Source organism: Bactrocera tryoni, chromosome 1 (genome assembly GCF_016617805.1).
Source record: "Bactrocera tryoni isolate S06 chromosome 1, CSIRO_BtryS06_freeze2, whole genome shotgun sequence".
NCBI classification, from domain to species: domain Eukaryota; kingdom Metazoa; phylum Arthropoda; class Insecta; order Diptera; family Tephritidae; genus Bactrocera; species Bactrocera tryoni.
The window spans coordinates 15,260,620-15,275,473 of record NC_052499.1 but is presented as its reverse complement, the minus strand read 5'-3'; the positions used below and the strand labels follow the sequence as shown (position 1 = coordinate 15,275,473).

Sequence of the window (14,854 nt, the reverse complement as noted above, 5' to 3'; positions counted from 1 at the left end):
GTACTTTTATGGGAACAGAATTTACATATGCTAAATATATATTTCTATCATTCTTCTGACACATGGCAAGGTGCAAGGTTCTCGAAAAAAAAAATAGTAAAGGCATATTAAATGTCAAAGTTGTAGTGAAATAAAAGGAACACATCTAAAAATAAAAAACGAGTGTTATTGCAAACTTCTTTAAATTTTGGGATAAATTGATGCAAAACTAAAGTAAAATTACTCTACAAAAAATATGAAGTAAGTAGCTGAATTATATATAAATATATATATTTTGTATAAATATTCAGTTTGCATATAACAGCAGAGCTGAAACAGATTCTACCGCAACCACAACAGCAATTCGACAACAAATTTTCCCCACTTCACCATGTCAGCACCCAATACCAACAATGCCCCATTTGATGCCAACTCCCTTGCCAACACCGTGGAATCTTAATACAATGCCGTGGAAATTAGCTAGTACAAATTTAGGACAAGATGGTGTAATGCAGTTCAGCGCCCAAGTCAACGATGAAGTACACAGTAGAGCAATTCTCCATCAAAAACGTAAATCAGAAGAAGAAAGCTTGTTGTAAGTTGGAATCATATTTCCATATATTTGGTTAATGGCTTATATAAATATAAAACTGTTCTAAATTACTTGCAGACCAGTCAAACAATTTATTTCTGAAGAAAAAATTACCGCACATTTCAATGGATTACACATTTCTAGTGATTATATTGGGAACAATTCAAATGCCTGTAGCAATTCTATGTTAGGTGATGATACACCTAGTACCAGTACTGGTAAATGTTTTACTAATCTCACCTACAAAGACTATCAAGTAACTGCTAAGGAGTTGGAAGAAAAATTGCGCAAAGCGAACAGGATAACTTTGTGTGAACAATTGAAAAAATTTAATGAACAACAACGTAAAACCACCTTTCTACCAGAAGCGCTTTTTAATCGAATTGAAAAGCCGTGTACTGCTTTGGTTCTATGGCAACCTCCACCAGTGTTAGAATTACTGCATCGTAAGAGAGAAAATGAATTGACACCACCTAGTACTGATAGTACAAGTGCTGACAGTTTTGGTACTGCTGACACCATAGACGAGGGCGACGAATTCTCTGACCACGAGCTAGAAGATATAGACGACTTTGTCGACAATAATAACACGTGTCGTTTAGATTTCAATAACATGAAAGCTGATCATATGGATGAAGATTTGTAGTTTACAAATAATAGATTTATGTATTTCCCATAGCTTCTAGGTGGATAAAATTCTCTGATTTCGTACGCTAACATAATAATGGAATACATAATTTTTAAGAGTGAGTCGTGGTACAAAGTTCTCAGCTGTTTTGGTACTGAAAAATAGCTATGAGAATAAAATAGTTTTTTATAATAATGCATGAATAGTATGAATGAGTCTTTGAACCTTAATTAATTTGTCTAAGCATAACATGGATTAATTTTTCCAACACATACTAATATAAGTCAGGAACATTGCTCAAAATAATTTTATTGTTACAAAATGTACGAAAGCATTGATTGGCATCAAATGTTATAAAACTGCGACTCTATGCACCTTTCAACATTTGGAACTAATATTTTTTATTGTATTTATTTCGCTAAAAACATGTAATAATAAATATTGTATGTACGTTTAAAGATATTCCATGGCGTTTTACATGTATTTAATTTTTTTTTTAATGTGGAATAACATGACCAAATTGTGCCAATTATAAAAATAAAAATATTTAGGGAAAAATTGTATCTTATATATATGACCAATTGTATTTTTTAACTATTCTTTATGCTACTACTTGGTTGTCATTTCCATTAAATTTCGCTTAAAATCTTTTCAAAAATGTCTAGTATTTTTAACTTGTTGCAAATATTAGATGCCACTGGAATATCTCTTGAAAATCCCTGAAAAAGGGAAATATTAAAAAAAATCCGTAACAATGCGTTACTTTTAAGAAGCAACATTGTATGAAAGTGATAAAGCGAAAATAAATAAAAACGGATTTAAATTGTGTGCAAATGTTGACATGGTGGAGCAAAATGGAGACGAAAAATATCGTTGTTGGAGACAAGTTCCGTTTTCATTAGTTTCGTTGCCATCATAAGGTGTGGACGTGTGAAGTTAGTTCACTCTGCGCTGATATATTTTCCAGCGCAAAATATCGGGACAGGGCAATAGCATTTCTTGTCCGCTGCGTGCCTCGCGAGATTTACATCAATTCATAAAGTGGATAACAAACGAAACAAAAAATTCCCGTATGTTTAGGTTAAAGTAAAATAGTAATTAAAAATTATACTTACAAGGTTTTTAAATAAATAGTGAATAATAATAAAAAGAATATAAAGGTGAAGAAGTGATTTGTGCGAATCTTAGAGATTACCATAATAAGCAACCATCATAAATATGAAATAAAATACATATGTATGTATATGTGTACATATGTATGTGCACTCCACAAGGGAATCTGAAAAAAAGAATAGGCAATCCAAAGTAAATTATTGGTATTGAGCTGTAATAAGAATTTTTTAATGTGATATACATATGTACACACATAACTTCAATATGAAATCACACATATGAATAAAAAATATATGCAAAAACGATAATGATAGTGAAATATAAAAACAGATGGACAGGATGACAGTAATAAGTAAGTTCGGGGGTAATTGAGAACGATTACTAATACATTGAACTAAACAACGGTATATATTTTTTAAAGTGAACAGAATTTATAAGCATTATGCAAAGTAGTAGCCGGTTAATGAAAAAATAAATAATAATAAAATGCTTGTCAATAGATAAAAATTAGTTTAAAACATATTTTTAATATGCAAGTTAAAAAAAAAACATTTAAAGATGTTCTTTACGGAGATTATACTCGTGCATATACATATGTATGTATATAAAACATTTAAATGCATTCATTTAGATTTGCTTATGCTTACGTATGTATGTATATAGAACTTTTTCTTTAAAACTGTAAGAAATAAAACGAATTTTGACAACAGTTGTGCGCACATAAAGTCTTACATAGTAGAAACCACTTTGGACTAATTGTAGTTTTCAATATTTATTATTTGATTGAATTTTGATTTTACGAGACTTAAGAACAAAATTCTGCTGCAAAACATATCAATAGAATCTAGCAACCCAGCAGCAACGATGTCATTTCGGGAAATGTTCCATTTCAAAAGGCCGGTCATACACTACGTGCTTGTTCAGACATGAAAACTTTTGTTCCGGGAAAAAAGTAGCTAGTTGGAAGGAGGGATATGTTAGAAAATCTGCATACCCATATTTTGTGCGTAATATGCATAATAATAGAAGTATTATAGAAAATGGTGTGAACGAATTATCAACACCAAAAGAGAAGTTGCCCATATAATGAGCAACAAAAGTTTACGTGTATGAATAGAGTGATTTGTTGCCATATGCAGTTTTCTCGTCTAATTTTTAACATTTCAGAGCTTGAATTTCACAAATTTTAAGTGTATATAGATTTTACTTTTTGAAGTTATTTTACTGATACCCTTATTTTTAGTACCTCACAGTAGTAGTTAAATTTTGAAATTGACTGAAATGTGTGAAATTTTATGTGACAAAGGGAAAACGAGAAATTAAAGGCAACACTACGTTCGTCCAAAATGGGTAAAATTTACGCGGATAGGGAGAATAAAAAAGAACGAAGAGAGAGATACGTTCGTTTAGATACTTACCAAACTTGCACGTTTAGTATGTTGCGGTTCGCTTACTTTGTTAGTTTATTAAATTTTCAGTGCTAATGTAAAAAAGTGAAACTACATAATTGTTCTACGAGTTGAGCAAACGTCATTTAATATCAGTACAAGGCAGAGCCGCTTAAAAAGATAACTATACAAAAAAACTCGTGGTTGCACATAATATAAAAACATTTTCTTCATTTGAAGAGTTAGTTGAACCTAAATGAAAACATAAATAAGTTATTGTGCTGTGCTAAACTATTTTATATATATTTTTTCAGTTAAGAAAGAACGCTAGAAAACGTGATTTGTGAGTGTGTAATCTGAATATAGCTAAATAAATACGGAGGCGATGTCCGAAACGGGGTCGCCGGGCAAAACTCAGAAAGGTGGACAGCAGCAGCGTCGCCAATTGGTAAGTACAGAATTCTTTCAAAATAAAATTATACTTTGCAATCAAAATTATAAACAAAATTTCTAATATCAAGTTCTTATTAATATTGTATTGTTTGACAACTAAAAGAACATGTTCAAATAAACGTATGTAGAATTGAGTTTTTCCGCAGTTTTAGTTGCAGAGTCTACCAAGAGCGTTGCCCGAAATAGCTGGCTGCATTGAATGGCCAAAAAGTCGTGTGATAATGGCGTATACGCTAGCTAAAGTGAAAAATACAGCTCGGCAAATAAAGTGGTGTTGTGAGACATTAACGACTCAACTCTCAACACAACCCTCCAAATCACCTAGTGCATATGTACATATACATACATATATAAACGTCTGTATATTGTAGATAGGGTGGAGGTGAACTCGTTGAAGCAGTATAGTTTTGCCGACGTATTATCTATTTGTTTAATTACATTGATGTATTTGGGAAATTAATAATGCATCCGACAGTTAATTTTTATTATATACTCAGTTCTGTATAAGTTCTAATTTAAAAGATAAAAAAAAAACTAACCTATGCCGGTTAAAATTTAATTCTGGACCAATAACTACTAATGCCAGCCGCAAATCAAATTTACCTCAAGTTGTTTAGAAACGGATAAGTGATTTTCGATGATTAACAAAGAAAATATTGAACATTGGTATATACATATGTACATAGATACATATGCATAAACATACATATAATATGTGATCTGTATATATTTTCCTAGTTACATTTGCATTTATACATATATGTATGTACATATGTATGTATAATTGATTCTAGTATTCATATACTTGATCAAGCGTTATAAATTTGTTGCTGTACACGTAAGAGTGCACGCAATAAATAAAAAAGGCCCGTAGGACGCATGGCAGAGCTGTACGCTATTCACGGAACGAACAATCACCAATTGTACCAACGCGAAGTACTCAAAGCAACTGACGCTGCTCAAAAATTTTCGCACGTTTAAAAAGAACTTGAGGATGCGCCAGTATGCGGGTGATGCCGCATACGGCGTATACATATCCGCATACCTGTGTATATAAACAAAAGTCACTCAGTCACACAGATACAAAATGTAAATATTCTTTTTAGCCTGTATTGGGTAAAGCCGTTCAAATAATGACTGCCACCAGCAGTCTCTCAGAGAGTATGAATGCTCTTCATGAGTTAACCTGTTCGATACAGTGCTGCCAGAGCGTAGCCTTTTTTATATACACATAGATCTCGATAAAAAACAATTTTTTCACCCAAATAATTATAGTAATGACAGTAGAAAAGGGGGTACTCTCATGTGAACGCATACATTTTACCACTATTTAGGAAAATTTTTTTATGTGACAACAAAATTCAATCATTTTAATTTTTTAATATATTTTTATTTGTATTTTGAAATGTACAAAAAAAATTTTTTTTTTCGTTTTTTACATTTTTAATATATATTTTTTTTTAAATCAAAGTAGTCCCCAACAAAAAAAAAAGTAGTTCACTAGTCATGGTGATAGCGGCTGTTCATGTTGTCTGAAATAAAAAAATCGAATGGATTATTATTTAGTAGTTCTGCGGCTATCGTCCCTACCAAATATAACACAGGCCAACACTCAATTTGCTTCTTTGAATTTATCAACTGATTCTAGTTAATTTGGGTGCGCTGAATTCAAATCAGTAATCAGTTTGTCTCTATCAGCTGTAGTTTTCATGATATAGCTTTTTTTTATTTTTTTTTCGGGTCATAAGTTAAGTGGAGGGTATTTTTTTTAATTTTGTCGGGCTGTGTAATCAATTTCATAAAAAAAAAATTCGAGCTTCAAAAAAAGTCACGAAAATCTTGTTTTTTTTTCGTTAAAAATCGTTAAAAAAATGAAAATATTTTCGAAAATAAACAAGTTTGGTAGGCTGAATTTTTCACAGCATGTTTTCAATAGGTTTTACTGTCAAAATATAATAAAAAAAATCGAGGCTGACATTGTTTTTGCTGTTAATACTTGTTTCAAGATACCTTGTCTGAAACTCGTTTGGTATCGAACGGCTCGGAGAGGTCCTTACCGATCCTGACGGAGCTTTTGGTATTGCTCAACGTCAGTTTACACAGCCGGCAATCCATCGGCCTCCGCCGCTTTGTTGTTCTTCAGGCGAGGAATTGCTATTCGAACTTCTTCATGGTCGGCCAATGGAACGTCTGCTCCATCGTCATCGATTAGGGCATCGGGTTCGCTTTCTCCTGGCGTTATGCTTTCACTGCCATTCAGCAGGCTGTGGAAAAGTGTTCCCTCCATAATTTAAGTATGCACTAGGCATCGGTTACTTGATCATCTCTGGGGGTTCTATAAGAGTATGCTCCATTATTTTTTTTTCGAGCATTACTCCTGTCAAGCTCTTCGTACTCACGCATTTCGGCGTCTCTTTTTTTGTCTGCAAATGCACCTTGCTTTCCTCTTCAATTCTCGGTATCTGCCATCCCGAACGTATTGTGATCGATTGTGACGTTGCGAGGTAGGCAAACTGTTTTCTTTCTACTGCGTCACCGTACTCCTTCTCGTACCAATGATTTTGCATTATCCGAAAACCGATGATTTCGTTTGCAGTGTACGTAAGGAGCTTGAAATGCCATACCACAATTCCTTTACACCGAGTTGTTGACGAGTACTCTCAGAGAGCAGGGTTGCAAGTCGAGTAGAAAATCGTTATTGCAATGCACTTATTTGATAAAACTAAAAACTGATTTGAATGATTTTTTTTTAAAGTGTGCTATTTTTCTGTCCATGACTGTATGTACGTATAAAAATTACCCTCTTTTATTTTGATCACGTACTCGCAAAACACCATATCATTGATTGGAAGGAAAACAGACCATTTTAACTTTAGTTTTAGTTGATTCATATTTTGATTCTTCTTTCGAACTTGAAACCACCTACCTACACACATACTTGTATATGTACATATGTATATGTATATATGTTTATTTGCTGTTAAGCCTGGTTAGTGTCTGCATCTAAGAGATGTATGCACATACATCAATCCTTTGTTGTTCACAAGGAACTTAAGGTGGCTAAGGTGTAATAAAAACATGCAGAAACGAATAAAGTAAATGTCGCCAAACTACTTTTTCAAGGAACAGGTATAGTAAGGAGGTTTGCTATTAAGTAAAATAGCGTTTTGCGATTACTGTGTGTTCGATACCTCAATTACGTTTCGTTTAAAGAACGCTTAAGCATATATGTATGTATGTACATACGTATTTACATACTCTCATACCTTTGCTCGCATTATGAAGGGCAACAACTTGTTCCTATTACACTTTTTCCAAAACAGAAACTTTTGCTGAGTGGCATTCACCACTTTTGCTGGTAAATATGTATGCACATACATATGTACATCCGAGGTTGTAGTTGATTCTAGTGTTATTGAAGGTCGCTTGTAGTGCTCGAGTTCTCTAGTCGCAGATGGAATTCCCAAAATATCCTCCTTAAAGTGTGGGTAATAGTGACTGTTCTTGACGACAGACCACGTTATAATGTTAAACAACTGAGCAGACCCGTAAAATGTTGCCGTGTCGTGATTTTTCGATTCACGCTTGCGCAGTTTTGCCATAGATAACGTTTTGCTCCGATACACATACATACTTAAACCCACTCAAAAAGATGGTAGTGTTGAGCAGAAAACTCAAATTGTACATTAATGCTCTTTAATGCACTCAAGACATAATTTCACCACAGATAAAGTTATAGCCTGAACAAGAACAATAAACTCAAATTTTATCTGAGTATGTTGGTGTACTAGCCTCTTAAACATTTTCGTGTTATCGCTGCTTACTCACTTCTATTGTTATTTACTGTGCTTATTGTAGCGGTCAGGAAAACTCTATTTACTTGGTTGTGATATACACAGGTATGTAAGCATATGTGCAAGATATTTCCGTTTACCCCACCAGCTAAATTAGTAATTGTTGACAATAATCAAGCTTACCCCCATCTTGTCACTTGCCGCTGAGACCTTCCTGTTGCTCTACGCTCTAATGCCAATTTTCTCAGTTCAAGCTATATGTTGTCACTGCAATTATGTCACAAACTTGCCGACTGTATAATAAAGTAAGGTGACAGATAACTCGAGTGACGCCAAAAACACTATCTATCGTGTAGCATATGATGTATGTATGTGCATACACTCAAGATCAAAATTGATCGGGGATGGTCCATTTAAACTGTGCGCGTGACCCCAATCTATAAAAAAATGTTTGCTTGGATCGGTGCAATCAGTTTTTATGTTGAAGTCTATGGTGAAGTTTGAGCTCTATATGCTATTTATTGTCTGTTTGGCAGCTGTTTGAGAAATAACTTGCGTAGGACTCAATATCTCCAAAAATTTTATTTGGTTTAATACCCAGAAAAAACATGTTCCTCAGTAGTTGTACGTCCTAAAAAAAAATAGACGAGTTTTTTACTTACGCAGCGTGTCATGCTGCCTGCAATCAGATTTGTTGTTTTAAGAAATTTATTTATCTTTGCGAAATATCTAATAATAATGCTAAGGCGATAACTAAATTGTAATAAAAATTATTATTTCTGTTCTTTTAGCGCGAACGTAAGCAACGAAAGCTGTATCTCGAAGAATGGGCACTCGGGGATGATGATTTGGAGGGAACACGAGGGTTCAGCGTTTCAGAAAAATTGGAATCTTCTAAGTTTGCACAAACTGGTATGGTTCGAGAGATGCGTGGCAGTGATTTGAGTGTGGCGTAAGTTTATCTATTCTCTTATCCTAAAAGCAATAATAATTCGTTGCCTATTTTAGTTTTCTTCAACAATATGGCTTTAATATTCCATTGTTGTTTCGTGAAAAGACGGGTTTAGGACTGCGGATGCCCGACTCTAACGAATTTACCATAAACGACGTACGTCTGTGCGTTGGTTCCCGTCGTGTTTTGGACGTGATGGATGTGAACACTCAAAAGAACTTACAAATGACAATGAAAGAGTGGCAACAGTATTATGACAATCCACAAAAGGATCGACTCCTTAATGTAATTTCACTAGAATTTTCTCATACGCGTTTAGACAATTATGTACAATGTCCAGAAATTGTTCGTCAAATCGATTGGGTGGACGTAGTTTGGCCTAAACGTCTCAAGGACTCACAAAGAGAAGGTACCAATGTGTTGGGGGAAATGATGTACCCAAAAGTACAAAAGTACTGTCTTATGTCAGTGAAAAATTGTTATACTGATTTTCATATTGACTTTGGCGGTACTTCGGTTTGGTACCATATTTTAAAGGGTAGTAAAGTGTTTTGGCTGATACCACCAACAGAAAAAAACTTACAATTATATGAGAAGTGGGTATTATCCGGAAAGCAGGCGGACGTTTTCTTTGGCGATACAGTGGAAAAGTGTGCTCGAGTATACTTAACAGCTGGGAACACTTTCTTTATACCCACTGGTTGGATACATGCTGTATACACGCCAACAGACACACTGGTGTTTGGCGGTAACTTCTTACATTCCTTTGGTATAGTTAAGCAACTTAAGACCGCGCAGGTGGAAGATGCTACTAAAGTACCACAGAAATTCCGATATCCTTTCTTCACCGAAATGCTGTGGTATGTCCTAGCACGATACGTATATACACTACTGGGCCACTCGCATTTGGAGGGTGAATCTTCAGTAAGTGAGGAGGAAATATCTAAACGAGGACATGTGCATCTCACACACTATGAACTTTTTGGTCTAAAGGAGATTGTCATGTATCTGTATGATTTGCCACCCCAAAAGAAAAATGTACCCGAATTGGTACGGGATCCAGTGGCATTGATCAAAGATGTGCGCACGTTGGTAGAGCGACATTGCAAGGACAAGCCGGAGCTGGCCATAACGGGTGAATCTGTATTGAAACCGCCCGGTCAGATGCACCCTACGTTTCAGGTGTACGATCGTACGGTTGTAAAGCAGGAAATCAAAGCGGAAATCGCACGTAAAAACGCTGAAATCATACGCGAACAACAACAGTTAGATGCAGCGAATGCCGCAAATGTCGCAGAAAATATATCGCTCGACCATGATATACAAAATAATGAAGATACAAATTCAAAAACGAATATTGTTCCCATAACAAATGTGGTTGATAAAGGTGGTGTCATCGTAAAGGAATATAAAAATGAGCCTACAGAGAATGGTGCCCAACAGACGGGTAAGACATTAACATTTATACATAAATCTTATTGGCTTATGTGGCTTTATTATAGATAATTGAAGTATAGGTATGTTTTGACATTATAACCAATATTGTCAATATATTTTCTTAATTATTTTTTATGGACCTATCGAAATAATTAATTATTTAAATTTGTACAACGTGCGGGAGTATAGAATGTTCAGTGTCTCCAGAATTAACGCACTATTATATATCGTCACCTGAAATGCAAAATAACGTATCATCAAAAAATTCGAAATTGAGTGCCTTATTGATTATGATTCACTACATCAAATTGCATTCATAATATTACATAAGTCCAACATTTTCAGGTTCTGCCCTCAGATGTAAACCAGTTTTAACCAATATTAAATTTTTTTTTCACTCATGTTCCATTATATTTCGTGTTTCATTCATACCACTGTAAATTTTCGAAAATGTTGTTACGTTATTTTGCATTTCAGGTGTCGATATGTACGTATGTATAAGTGTATTTTTTTTTTCTTTTAATTGAAAAAGGTAATTTAATTACAATTACAATTTATATATATAGCACTAGGCTAGGCCATCAGCTTTATATGTGTATTTTATTTTTTAGATCGAAATGAAATTTAAACATTAATTTAATCTTGGAAATATGTACATATATTTATTCCTCTACTAGCTACATTCATTTCACCCACGGATAGTCTTAAGTATCGCCCTCCGAAGAAGATGCACCTCGCAAATGCTGTTGCTGCAGCGGCACATCAGGCCAACAACACTGTCAGTGTAATCGCATCTTGCTCAAGTTATAATTCAGCTTCAACGGCAACAACGACCATTTCAACTGGAACAACGGTTGCTGTATCCAACCAAACACAAAATAATTCACATGCACAGCCACTTACACATAACACAAATGCCGTTAACACTAACGACAATTCTTGTCTTTCGCCGAACGATTCAAAGTTGTCGCCAAATGTCACCGGTACTGGTCAACCGCGTCGACGGCGAACGCGCTGTAAAGTCTGCGCTGCTTGCCAGCGTTCCGACTGTGGGGAATGCAGTTTCTGTTTGGATATGGTGAAATTCGGTGGACCTGGACGCGCTAAGCAAACTTGTATGATGCGTCAGTGTCTCTCGCCCATGTTGCCGGTGACAGCACAGTGCTTCGTGTGTCATTTGGACGGCTGGCGCCAAGTACCCGTGTCCCCGCAAACTAAGCAGCTGGCTTCACTCGAGGGACCTTCGACGCTAATGGAGTGTTCGGTGTGTTATGAAATTGCGCATTCTGACTGCGCGAGGTCGTTATTAGACGGCACCGAAGATGCAGCAGACGCTAAAGGTGTAGTAAATGAAGACCTACCAAATAGTTGGGAATGCCCAAGTTGTTGCCGATCTGGAAAAAATAATGACTATAAGGTAAAAAATACAATAATTCGTTTTCTTTCTATATTATAATTAAAACCGAATTCAAAATTGAATTTCAATAAAATTTTGGTAACTGTGTTCTCTAATTTTGGTCCACATGCAAATGGGTACCATTTAGTACATTACATCACAAGTGGACATTGTTAGTCTTCGCTCCTGCCGAGCTCCGAGTTCTCCGCTCAAAAAAGTTTATTTACACATATGCTATAATTCGACAAAAGCAGACAAAAAAAAATAAACATACTTACATATTTACTATAAATCTTTATTATCAAATTCAAAAGAGTCTCCTTAGCCAATACAAGCATGACAAGGCGTTACGTAGACCCGACTGTTGCAGGAACGATATAAGCTTGTATGGCCTTCAGTCTATGTTCGGGATTAAATAGATTCTCCAAAACATTTCTGCAACATTTTCAACGATTCCGTAGCCCTGAACTTAGATTCACAAAATTTTTGTTTTTCAATTTTTTTCCATTGTAAATATCGCCAAATAATTGATATACATATATAGCGATCAAACTTCAATCTAGGAAATAAAAGGCAAATGAACACTTCAGCACGCAATAAAAATTAGTCCCCAGACACCACCCATTAATTTAATGAATTTTGAAATCGGTTATTTTCATAATTAAATAAATTTATTTATTTGGACATTCTTTTTTGAATGCAGCCTCGTCACTTCCGTGCCCGCCAAAAGTCTTCGGAGGTACGACGCACATCAGTTGGTGGCTCAAATATCATTACAGCCGGTCACGATCACGACAGCAACCAATTGCCACCGCCAATTGGGCAATACAATGACTTCGTTTTCACAAGCGAATCGGAAATGGAAAGCTGCTCTGCCAATGCTGTACACTGGAAGAATGTTGCGAAGCGCCATCACCATCAAATTGAAGTAAAGACAGAACGCCATTATGATACTTCTTCGCCGGGTATCTCGCCCCATGCAGCAAGCGATCGCATTAAGAGACGTAAGAGTGACGATGGCTTAAGCTTATGTAGCAGCATGCAGGACAGTATTGATGCGGGTGCTTCCATGGATTGTCATGTGGGCGTTGGAAACGGTGGTATTGTTAGCGGCAGTAACGGTACACAAATGTTGCGAAAGAAGAATTCAATACGATCACAGTTGGCTCAACAAATGCTCAACTCTTCAACGCGAGTTCTCAAAAAGCCACATTATGTAGTGCGACCAGCTGGACATTTATCAACAAGTGGTAGCGGCTTGTCGGGCAGTCACATTGGAGGCACAAATTTAGCGCTCGATCCAACATTGTTGAAAATCATGTTTCGCTACCTGCCCCAAGAAACGCTAGTCACTTGCTCTTCGGTCTGTAAGGTGTGGTCGAATGTGTCTGTGGATCCTGATCTCTGGAAGACAATGAACTGTGCAGAGCACAAATTATCTGCTTCACTGTTGACAGCTATCGTTCGCCGACAGCCAGAGCACTTAATACTCGACTGGACACAGATAGCCAAAAGGCAATTGGCTTGGGTGATTGCACGCCTGCCTGCTCTTAAACACTTGTCGCTACAAAATTGTCCCATTCAGGCAGTGCCAGCTCTACACACTTGCCTTTGCCCGCCATTACAAATATTGGATCTCAGTTTTGTGCGTGGTCTCAATGATGCAGCCATACGCGATATACTGTCGCCGCCCAAGGACTCGCGACCTGGCCTGGCAGATTCAAAAACGCGCTTACGTGATCTTAAAACTCTCAAACTGGCCGGTACCGATATAACTGATGTGGCATTGCGCTATATAACGCAAACATTGCCGAATCTAGTTCACCTTGATCTTTCATCATGTCAGCGCATAACTGATGCCGGTGTGGCACAAATTGGCACATCGCCGACTGCCATCGGTAAATTGGTCGAATTAAATTTAAGCGCGTGTCGATTGGTCTCCGAGTTTTCTTTGGAACATCTCGCTAAATGCGAGCAATTGATTTGGTTGGACTTGCGGCACGTGCCGTTGGTACCAACGCAGGCGGTGATAAAATTTGCAGCCGAATCTAAACACGATCTCTGCGTGAAGGATATAAAATTGGTGGAGAAACGGCGACCACAGAAAGCGACACAGGTGACAACGTCCTCAAGCTTAGGCGGAATGGGTTCAGTAAGCAGTTGGAATGACTAAAAATATATTAGGAATAGAACCAAAAACTTAGTTGGATAGTTAATAATCGAAATTAGATTTCGATAAATTATTGAAATGCATAAAATTATTATAAGAGTGCAGTACAAAAAAAAATATAGGTATGTACGCATGCAGCAAAGCTGGAAAACATTTCTTACTACGCTATGTGTATTTGTGTAGGTATAATGCAGAGCTAGCAGGAGCATGTATTAACTAATCAGTACAGTATAAATGAAATATTAAACTTAACTCACGATTTTAAAGTGTTTGAAGAAATCACGCATGAAACCAGTTATAGAATATAACAATAATGGAAACACAACATAAATTTTAAAATTGTATATAATTTGCAAACGCATTATAAGTGTAAACTGTATCTTTTGTTACCGAATATCTACAATACCATTCAATAATTGTGCAGTATGACTGTCCTAGATCGTATATAAAAAATAAAGTTTATTGTGAATATGAAGAAACCTAATCTAATTTGAACCAAGTCAGCTATAATGGCGATAGGATTTATTACAATAACTTGCACTCACCAAGACCGCTTCAACATTTTCATATCTTCAACTAACACTACCCACTTTAATTTTTTTTTTTTTCAAATATGTAAAATTGTAATCAGCAGAAGAAGAACCCAAAAAGGTCAAATAAAAATGCATATATATATTTCCCTGCATAGCTCCAAATATACATCAAATTAACGTTTGAAGAACTACATATATCAAAAATGCAATTAGTGCACATAAGCAATATGAAATGTCGTAATTGACATATGTATGTATGTATGTATGTATGGTATACATGTGCATACGTATGGTATTGGTAAATTTGTTTTAAAAAATGATAGATACTTACATACAAAAATAATATCATTCTTCATATGGTTTATCAAGCTTTGTAAGAAGCTTGAATGAAAACTTTTAATTGTATGTAGATGTGTATT

At 35.7% G+C, this 14,854-nt stretch overlaps 2 protein-coding genes across 6 annotated transcripts; both read left to right on the top strand.

The window, feature by feature from the left end:
• The first annotated feature begins 96 nt into the window (after positions 1-96).
• On the top strand, positions 97-1,661 carry LOC120766176. 3 transcript variants are annotated; one of them, XM_040091531.1, is made up of 3 exons: positions 97-240; positions 308-574; positions 650-1,661. In XM_040091531.1, exons 1-3 carry the CDS (start codon positions 236-238, stop codon positions 1,215-1,217), a joined length of 840 nt encoding a protein of 279 aa, XP_039947465.1. In that variant the 5' UTR covers positions 97-235; the 3' UTR covers positions 1,218-1,661. The 3 variants fall into 3 exon arrangements, with proteins under 3 accessions (XP_039947465.1, XP_039947464.1, XP_039947466.1); XM_040091530.1 differs by having other exon boundaries at positions 305-574; XM_040091532.1 differs by having other exon boundaries at positions 98-240; positions 291-574.
• A 178-nt stretch (positions 1,662-1,839) lies between these two features.
• LOC120766167 (jmjC domain-containing histone demethylation protein 1) lies at positions 1,840-14,689 on the top strand. Of its 3 annotated transcripts, XM_040091515.1 has the most exons (7): positions 1,840-2,269; positions 2,627-2,664; positions 4,015-4,148; positions 8,739-8,899; positions 8,956-10,346; positions 11,014-11,753; positions 12,436-14,689. In XM_040091515.1, the coding sequence occupies exons 3-7, from the start codon at positions 4,086-4,088 to the stop codon at positions 13,903-13,905; spliced, it is 3,825 nt and encodes a 1,274-aa protein (XP_039947449.1). In that variant the 5' UTR covers positions 1,840-2,269; positions 2,627-2,664; positions 4,015-4,085; the 3' UTR covers positions 13,906-14,689. The 3 variants fall into 3 exon arrangements, with proteins under 3 accessions (XP_039947449.1, XP_039947448.1, XP_039947450.1); XM_040091514.1 differs by lacking the exon at positions 2,627-2,664; XM_040091516.1 differs by lacking the exons at positions 1,840-2,269; positions 2,627-2,664 and adding an exon at positions 3,780-3,941.
• Positions 14,690-14,854: the final 165 nt, after the last annotated feature.

Excerpts from the sequence above, each read along its gene's own strand:
- LOC120766167 (XM_040091514.1), top strand. The coding sequence starts at position 4,086 with ATGTCCGAAACGGGGTCGCCGGGCAAAACTCAGAAAGGTGGACAGCAG. Across the intron at positions 10,347-11,013 it reads GAATGGTGCCCAACAGACGG|CTACATTCATTTCACCCACG; the intron begins GTAAGACATTAA and ends TTCCTCTACTAG. Across the intron at positions 11,754-12,435 it reads GAAAAAATAATGACTATAAG|CCTCGTCACTTCCGTGCCCG; the intron begins GTAAAAAATACA and ends TTTTGAATGCAG.
- LOC120766176 (XM_040091530.1), top strand. Across the intron at positions 575-649 it reads TCAGAAGAAGAAAGCTTGTT|ACCAGTCAAACAATTTATTT; the intron begins GTAAGTTGGAAT and ends AATTACTTGCAG.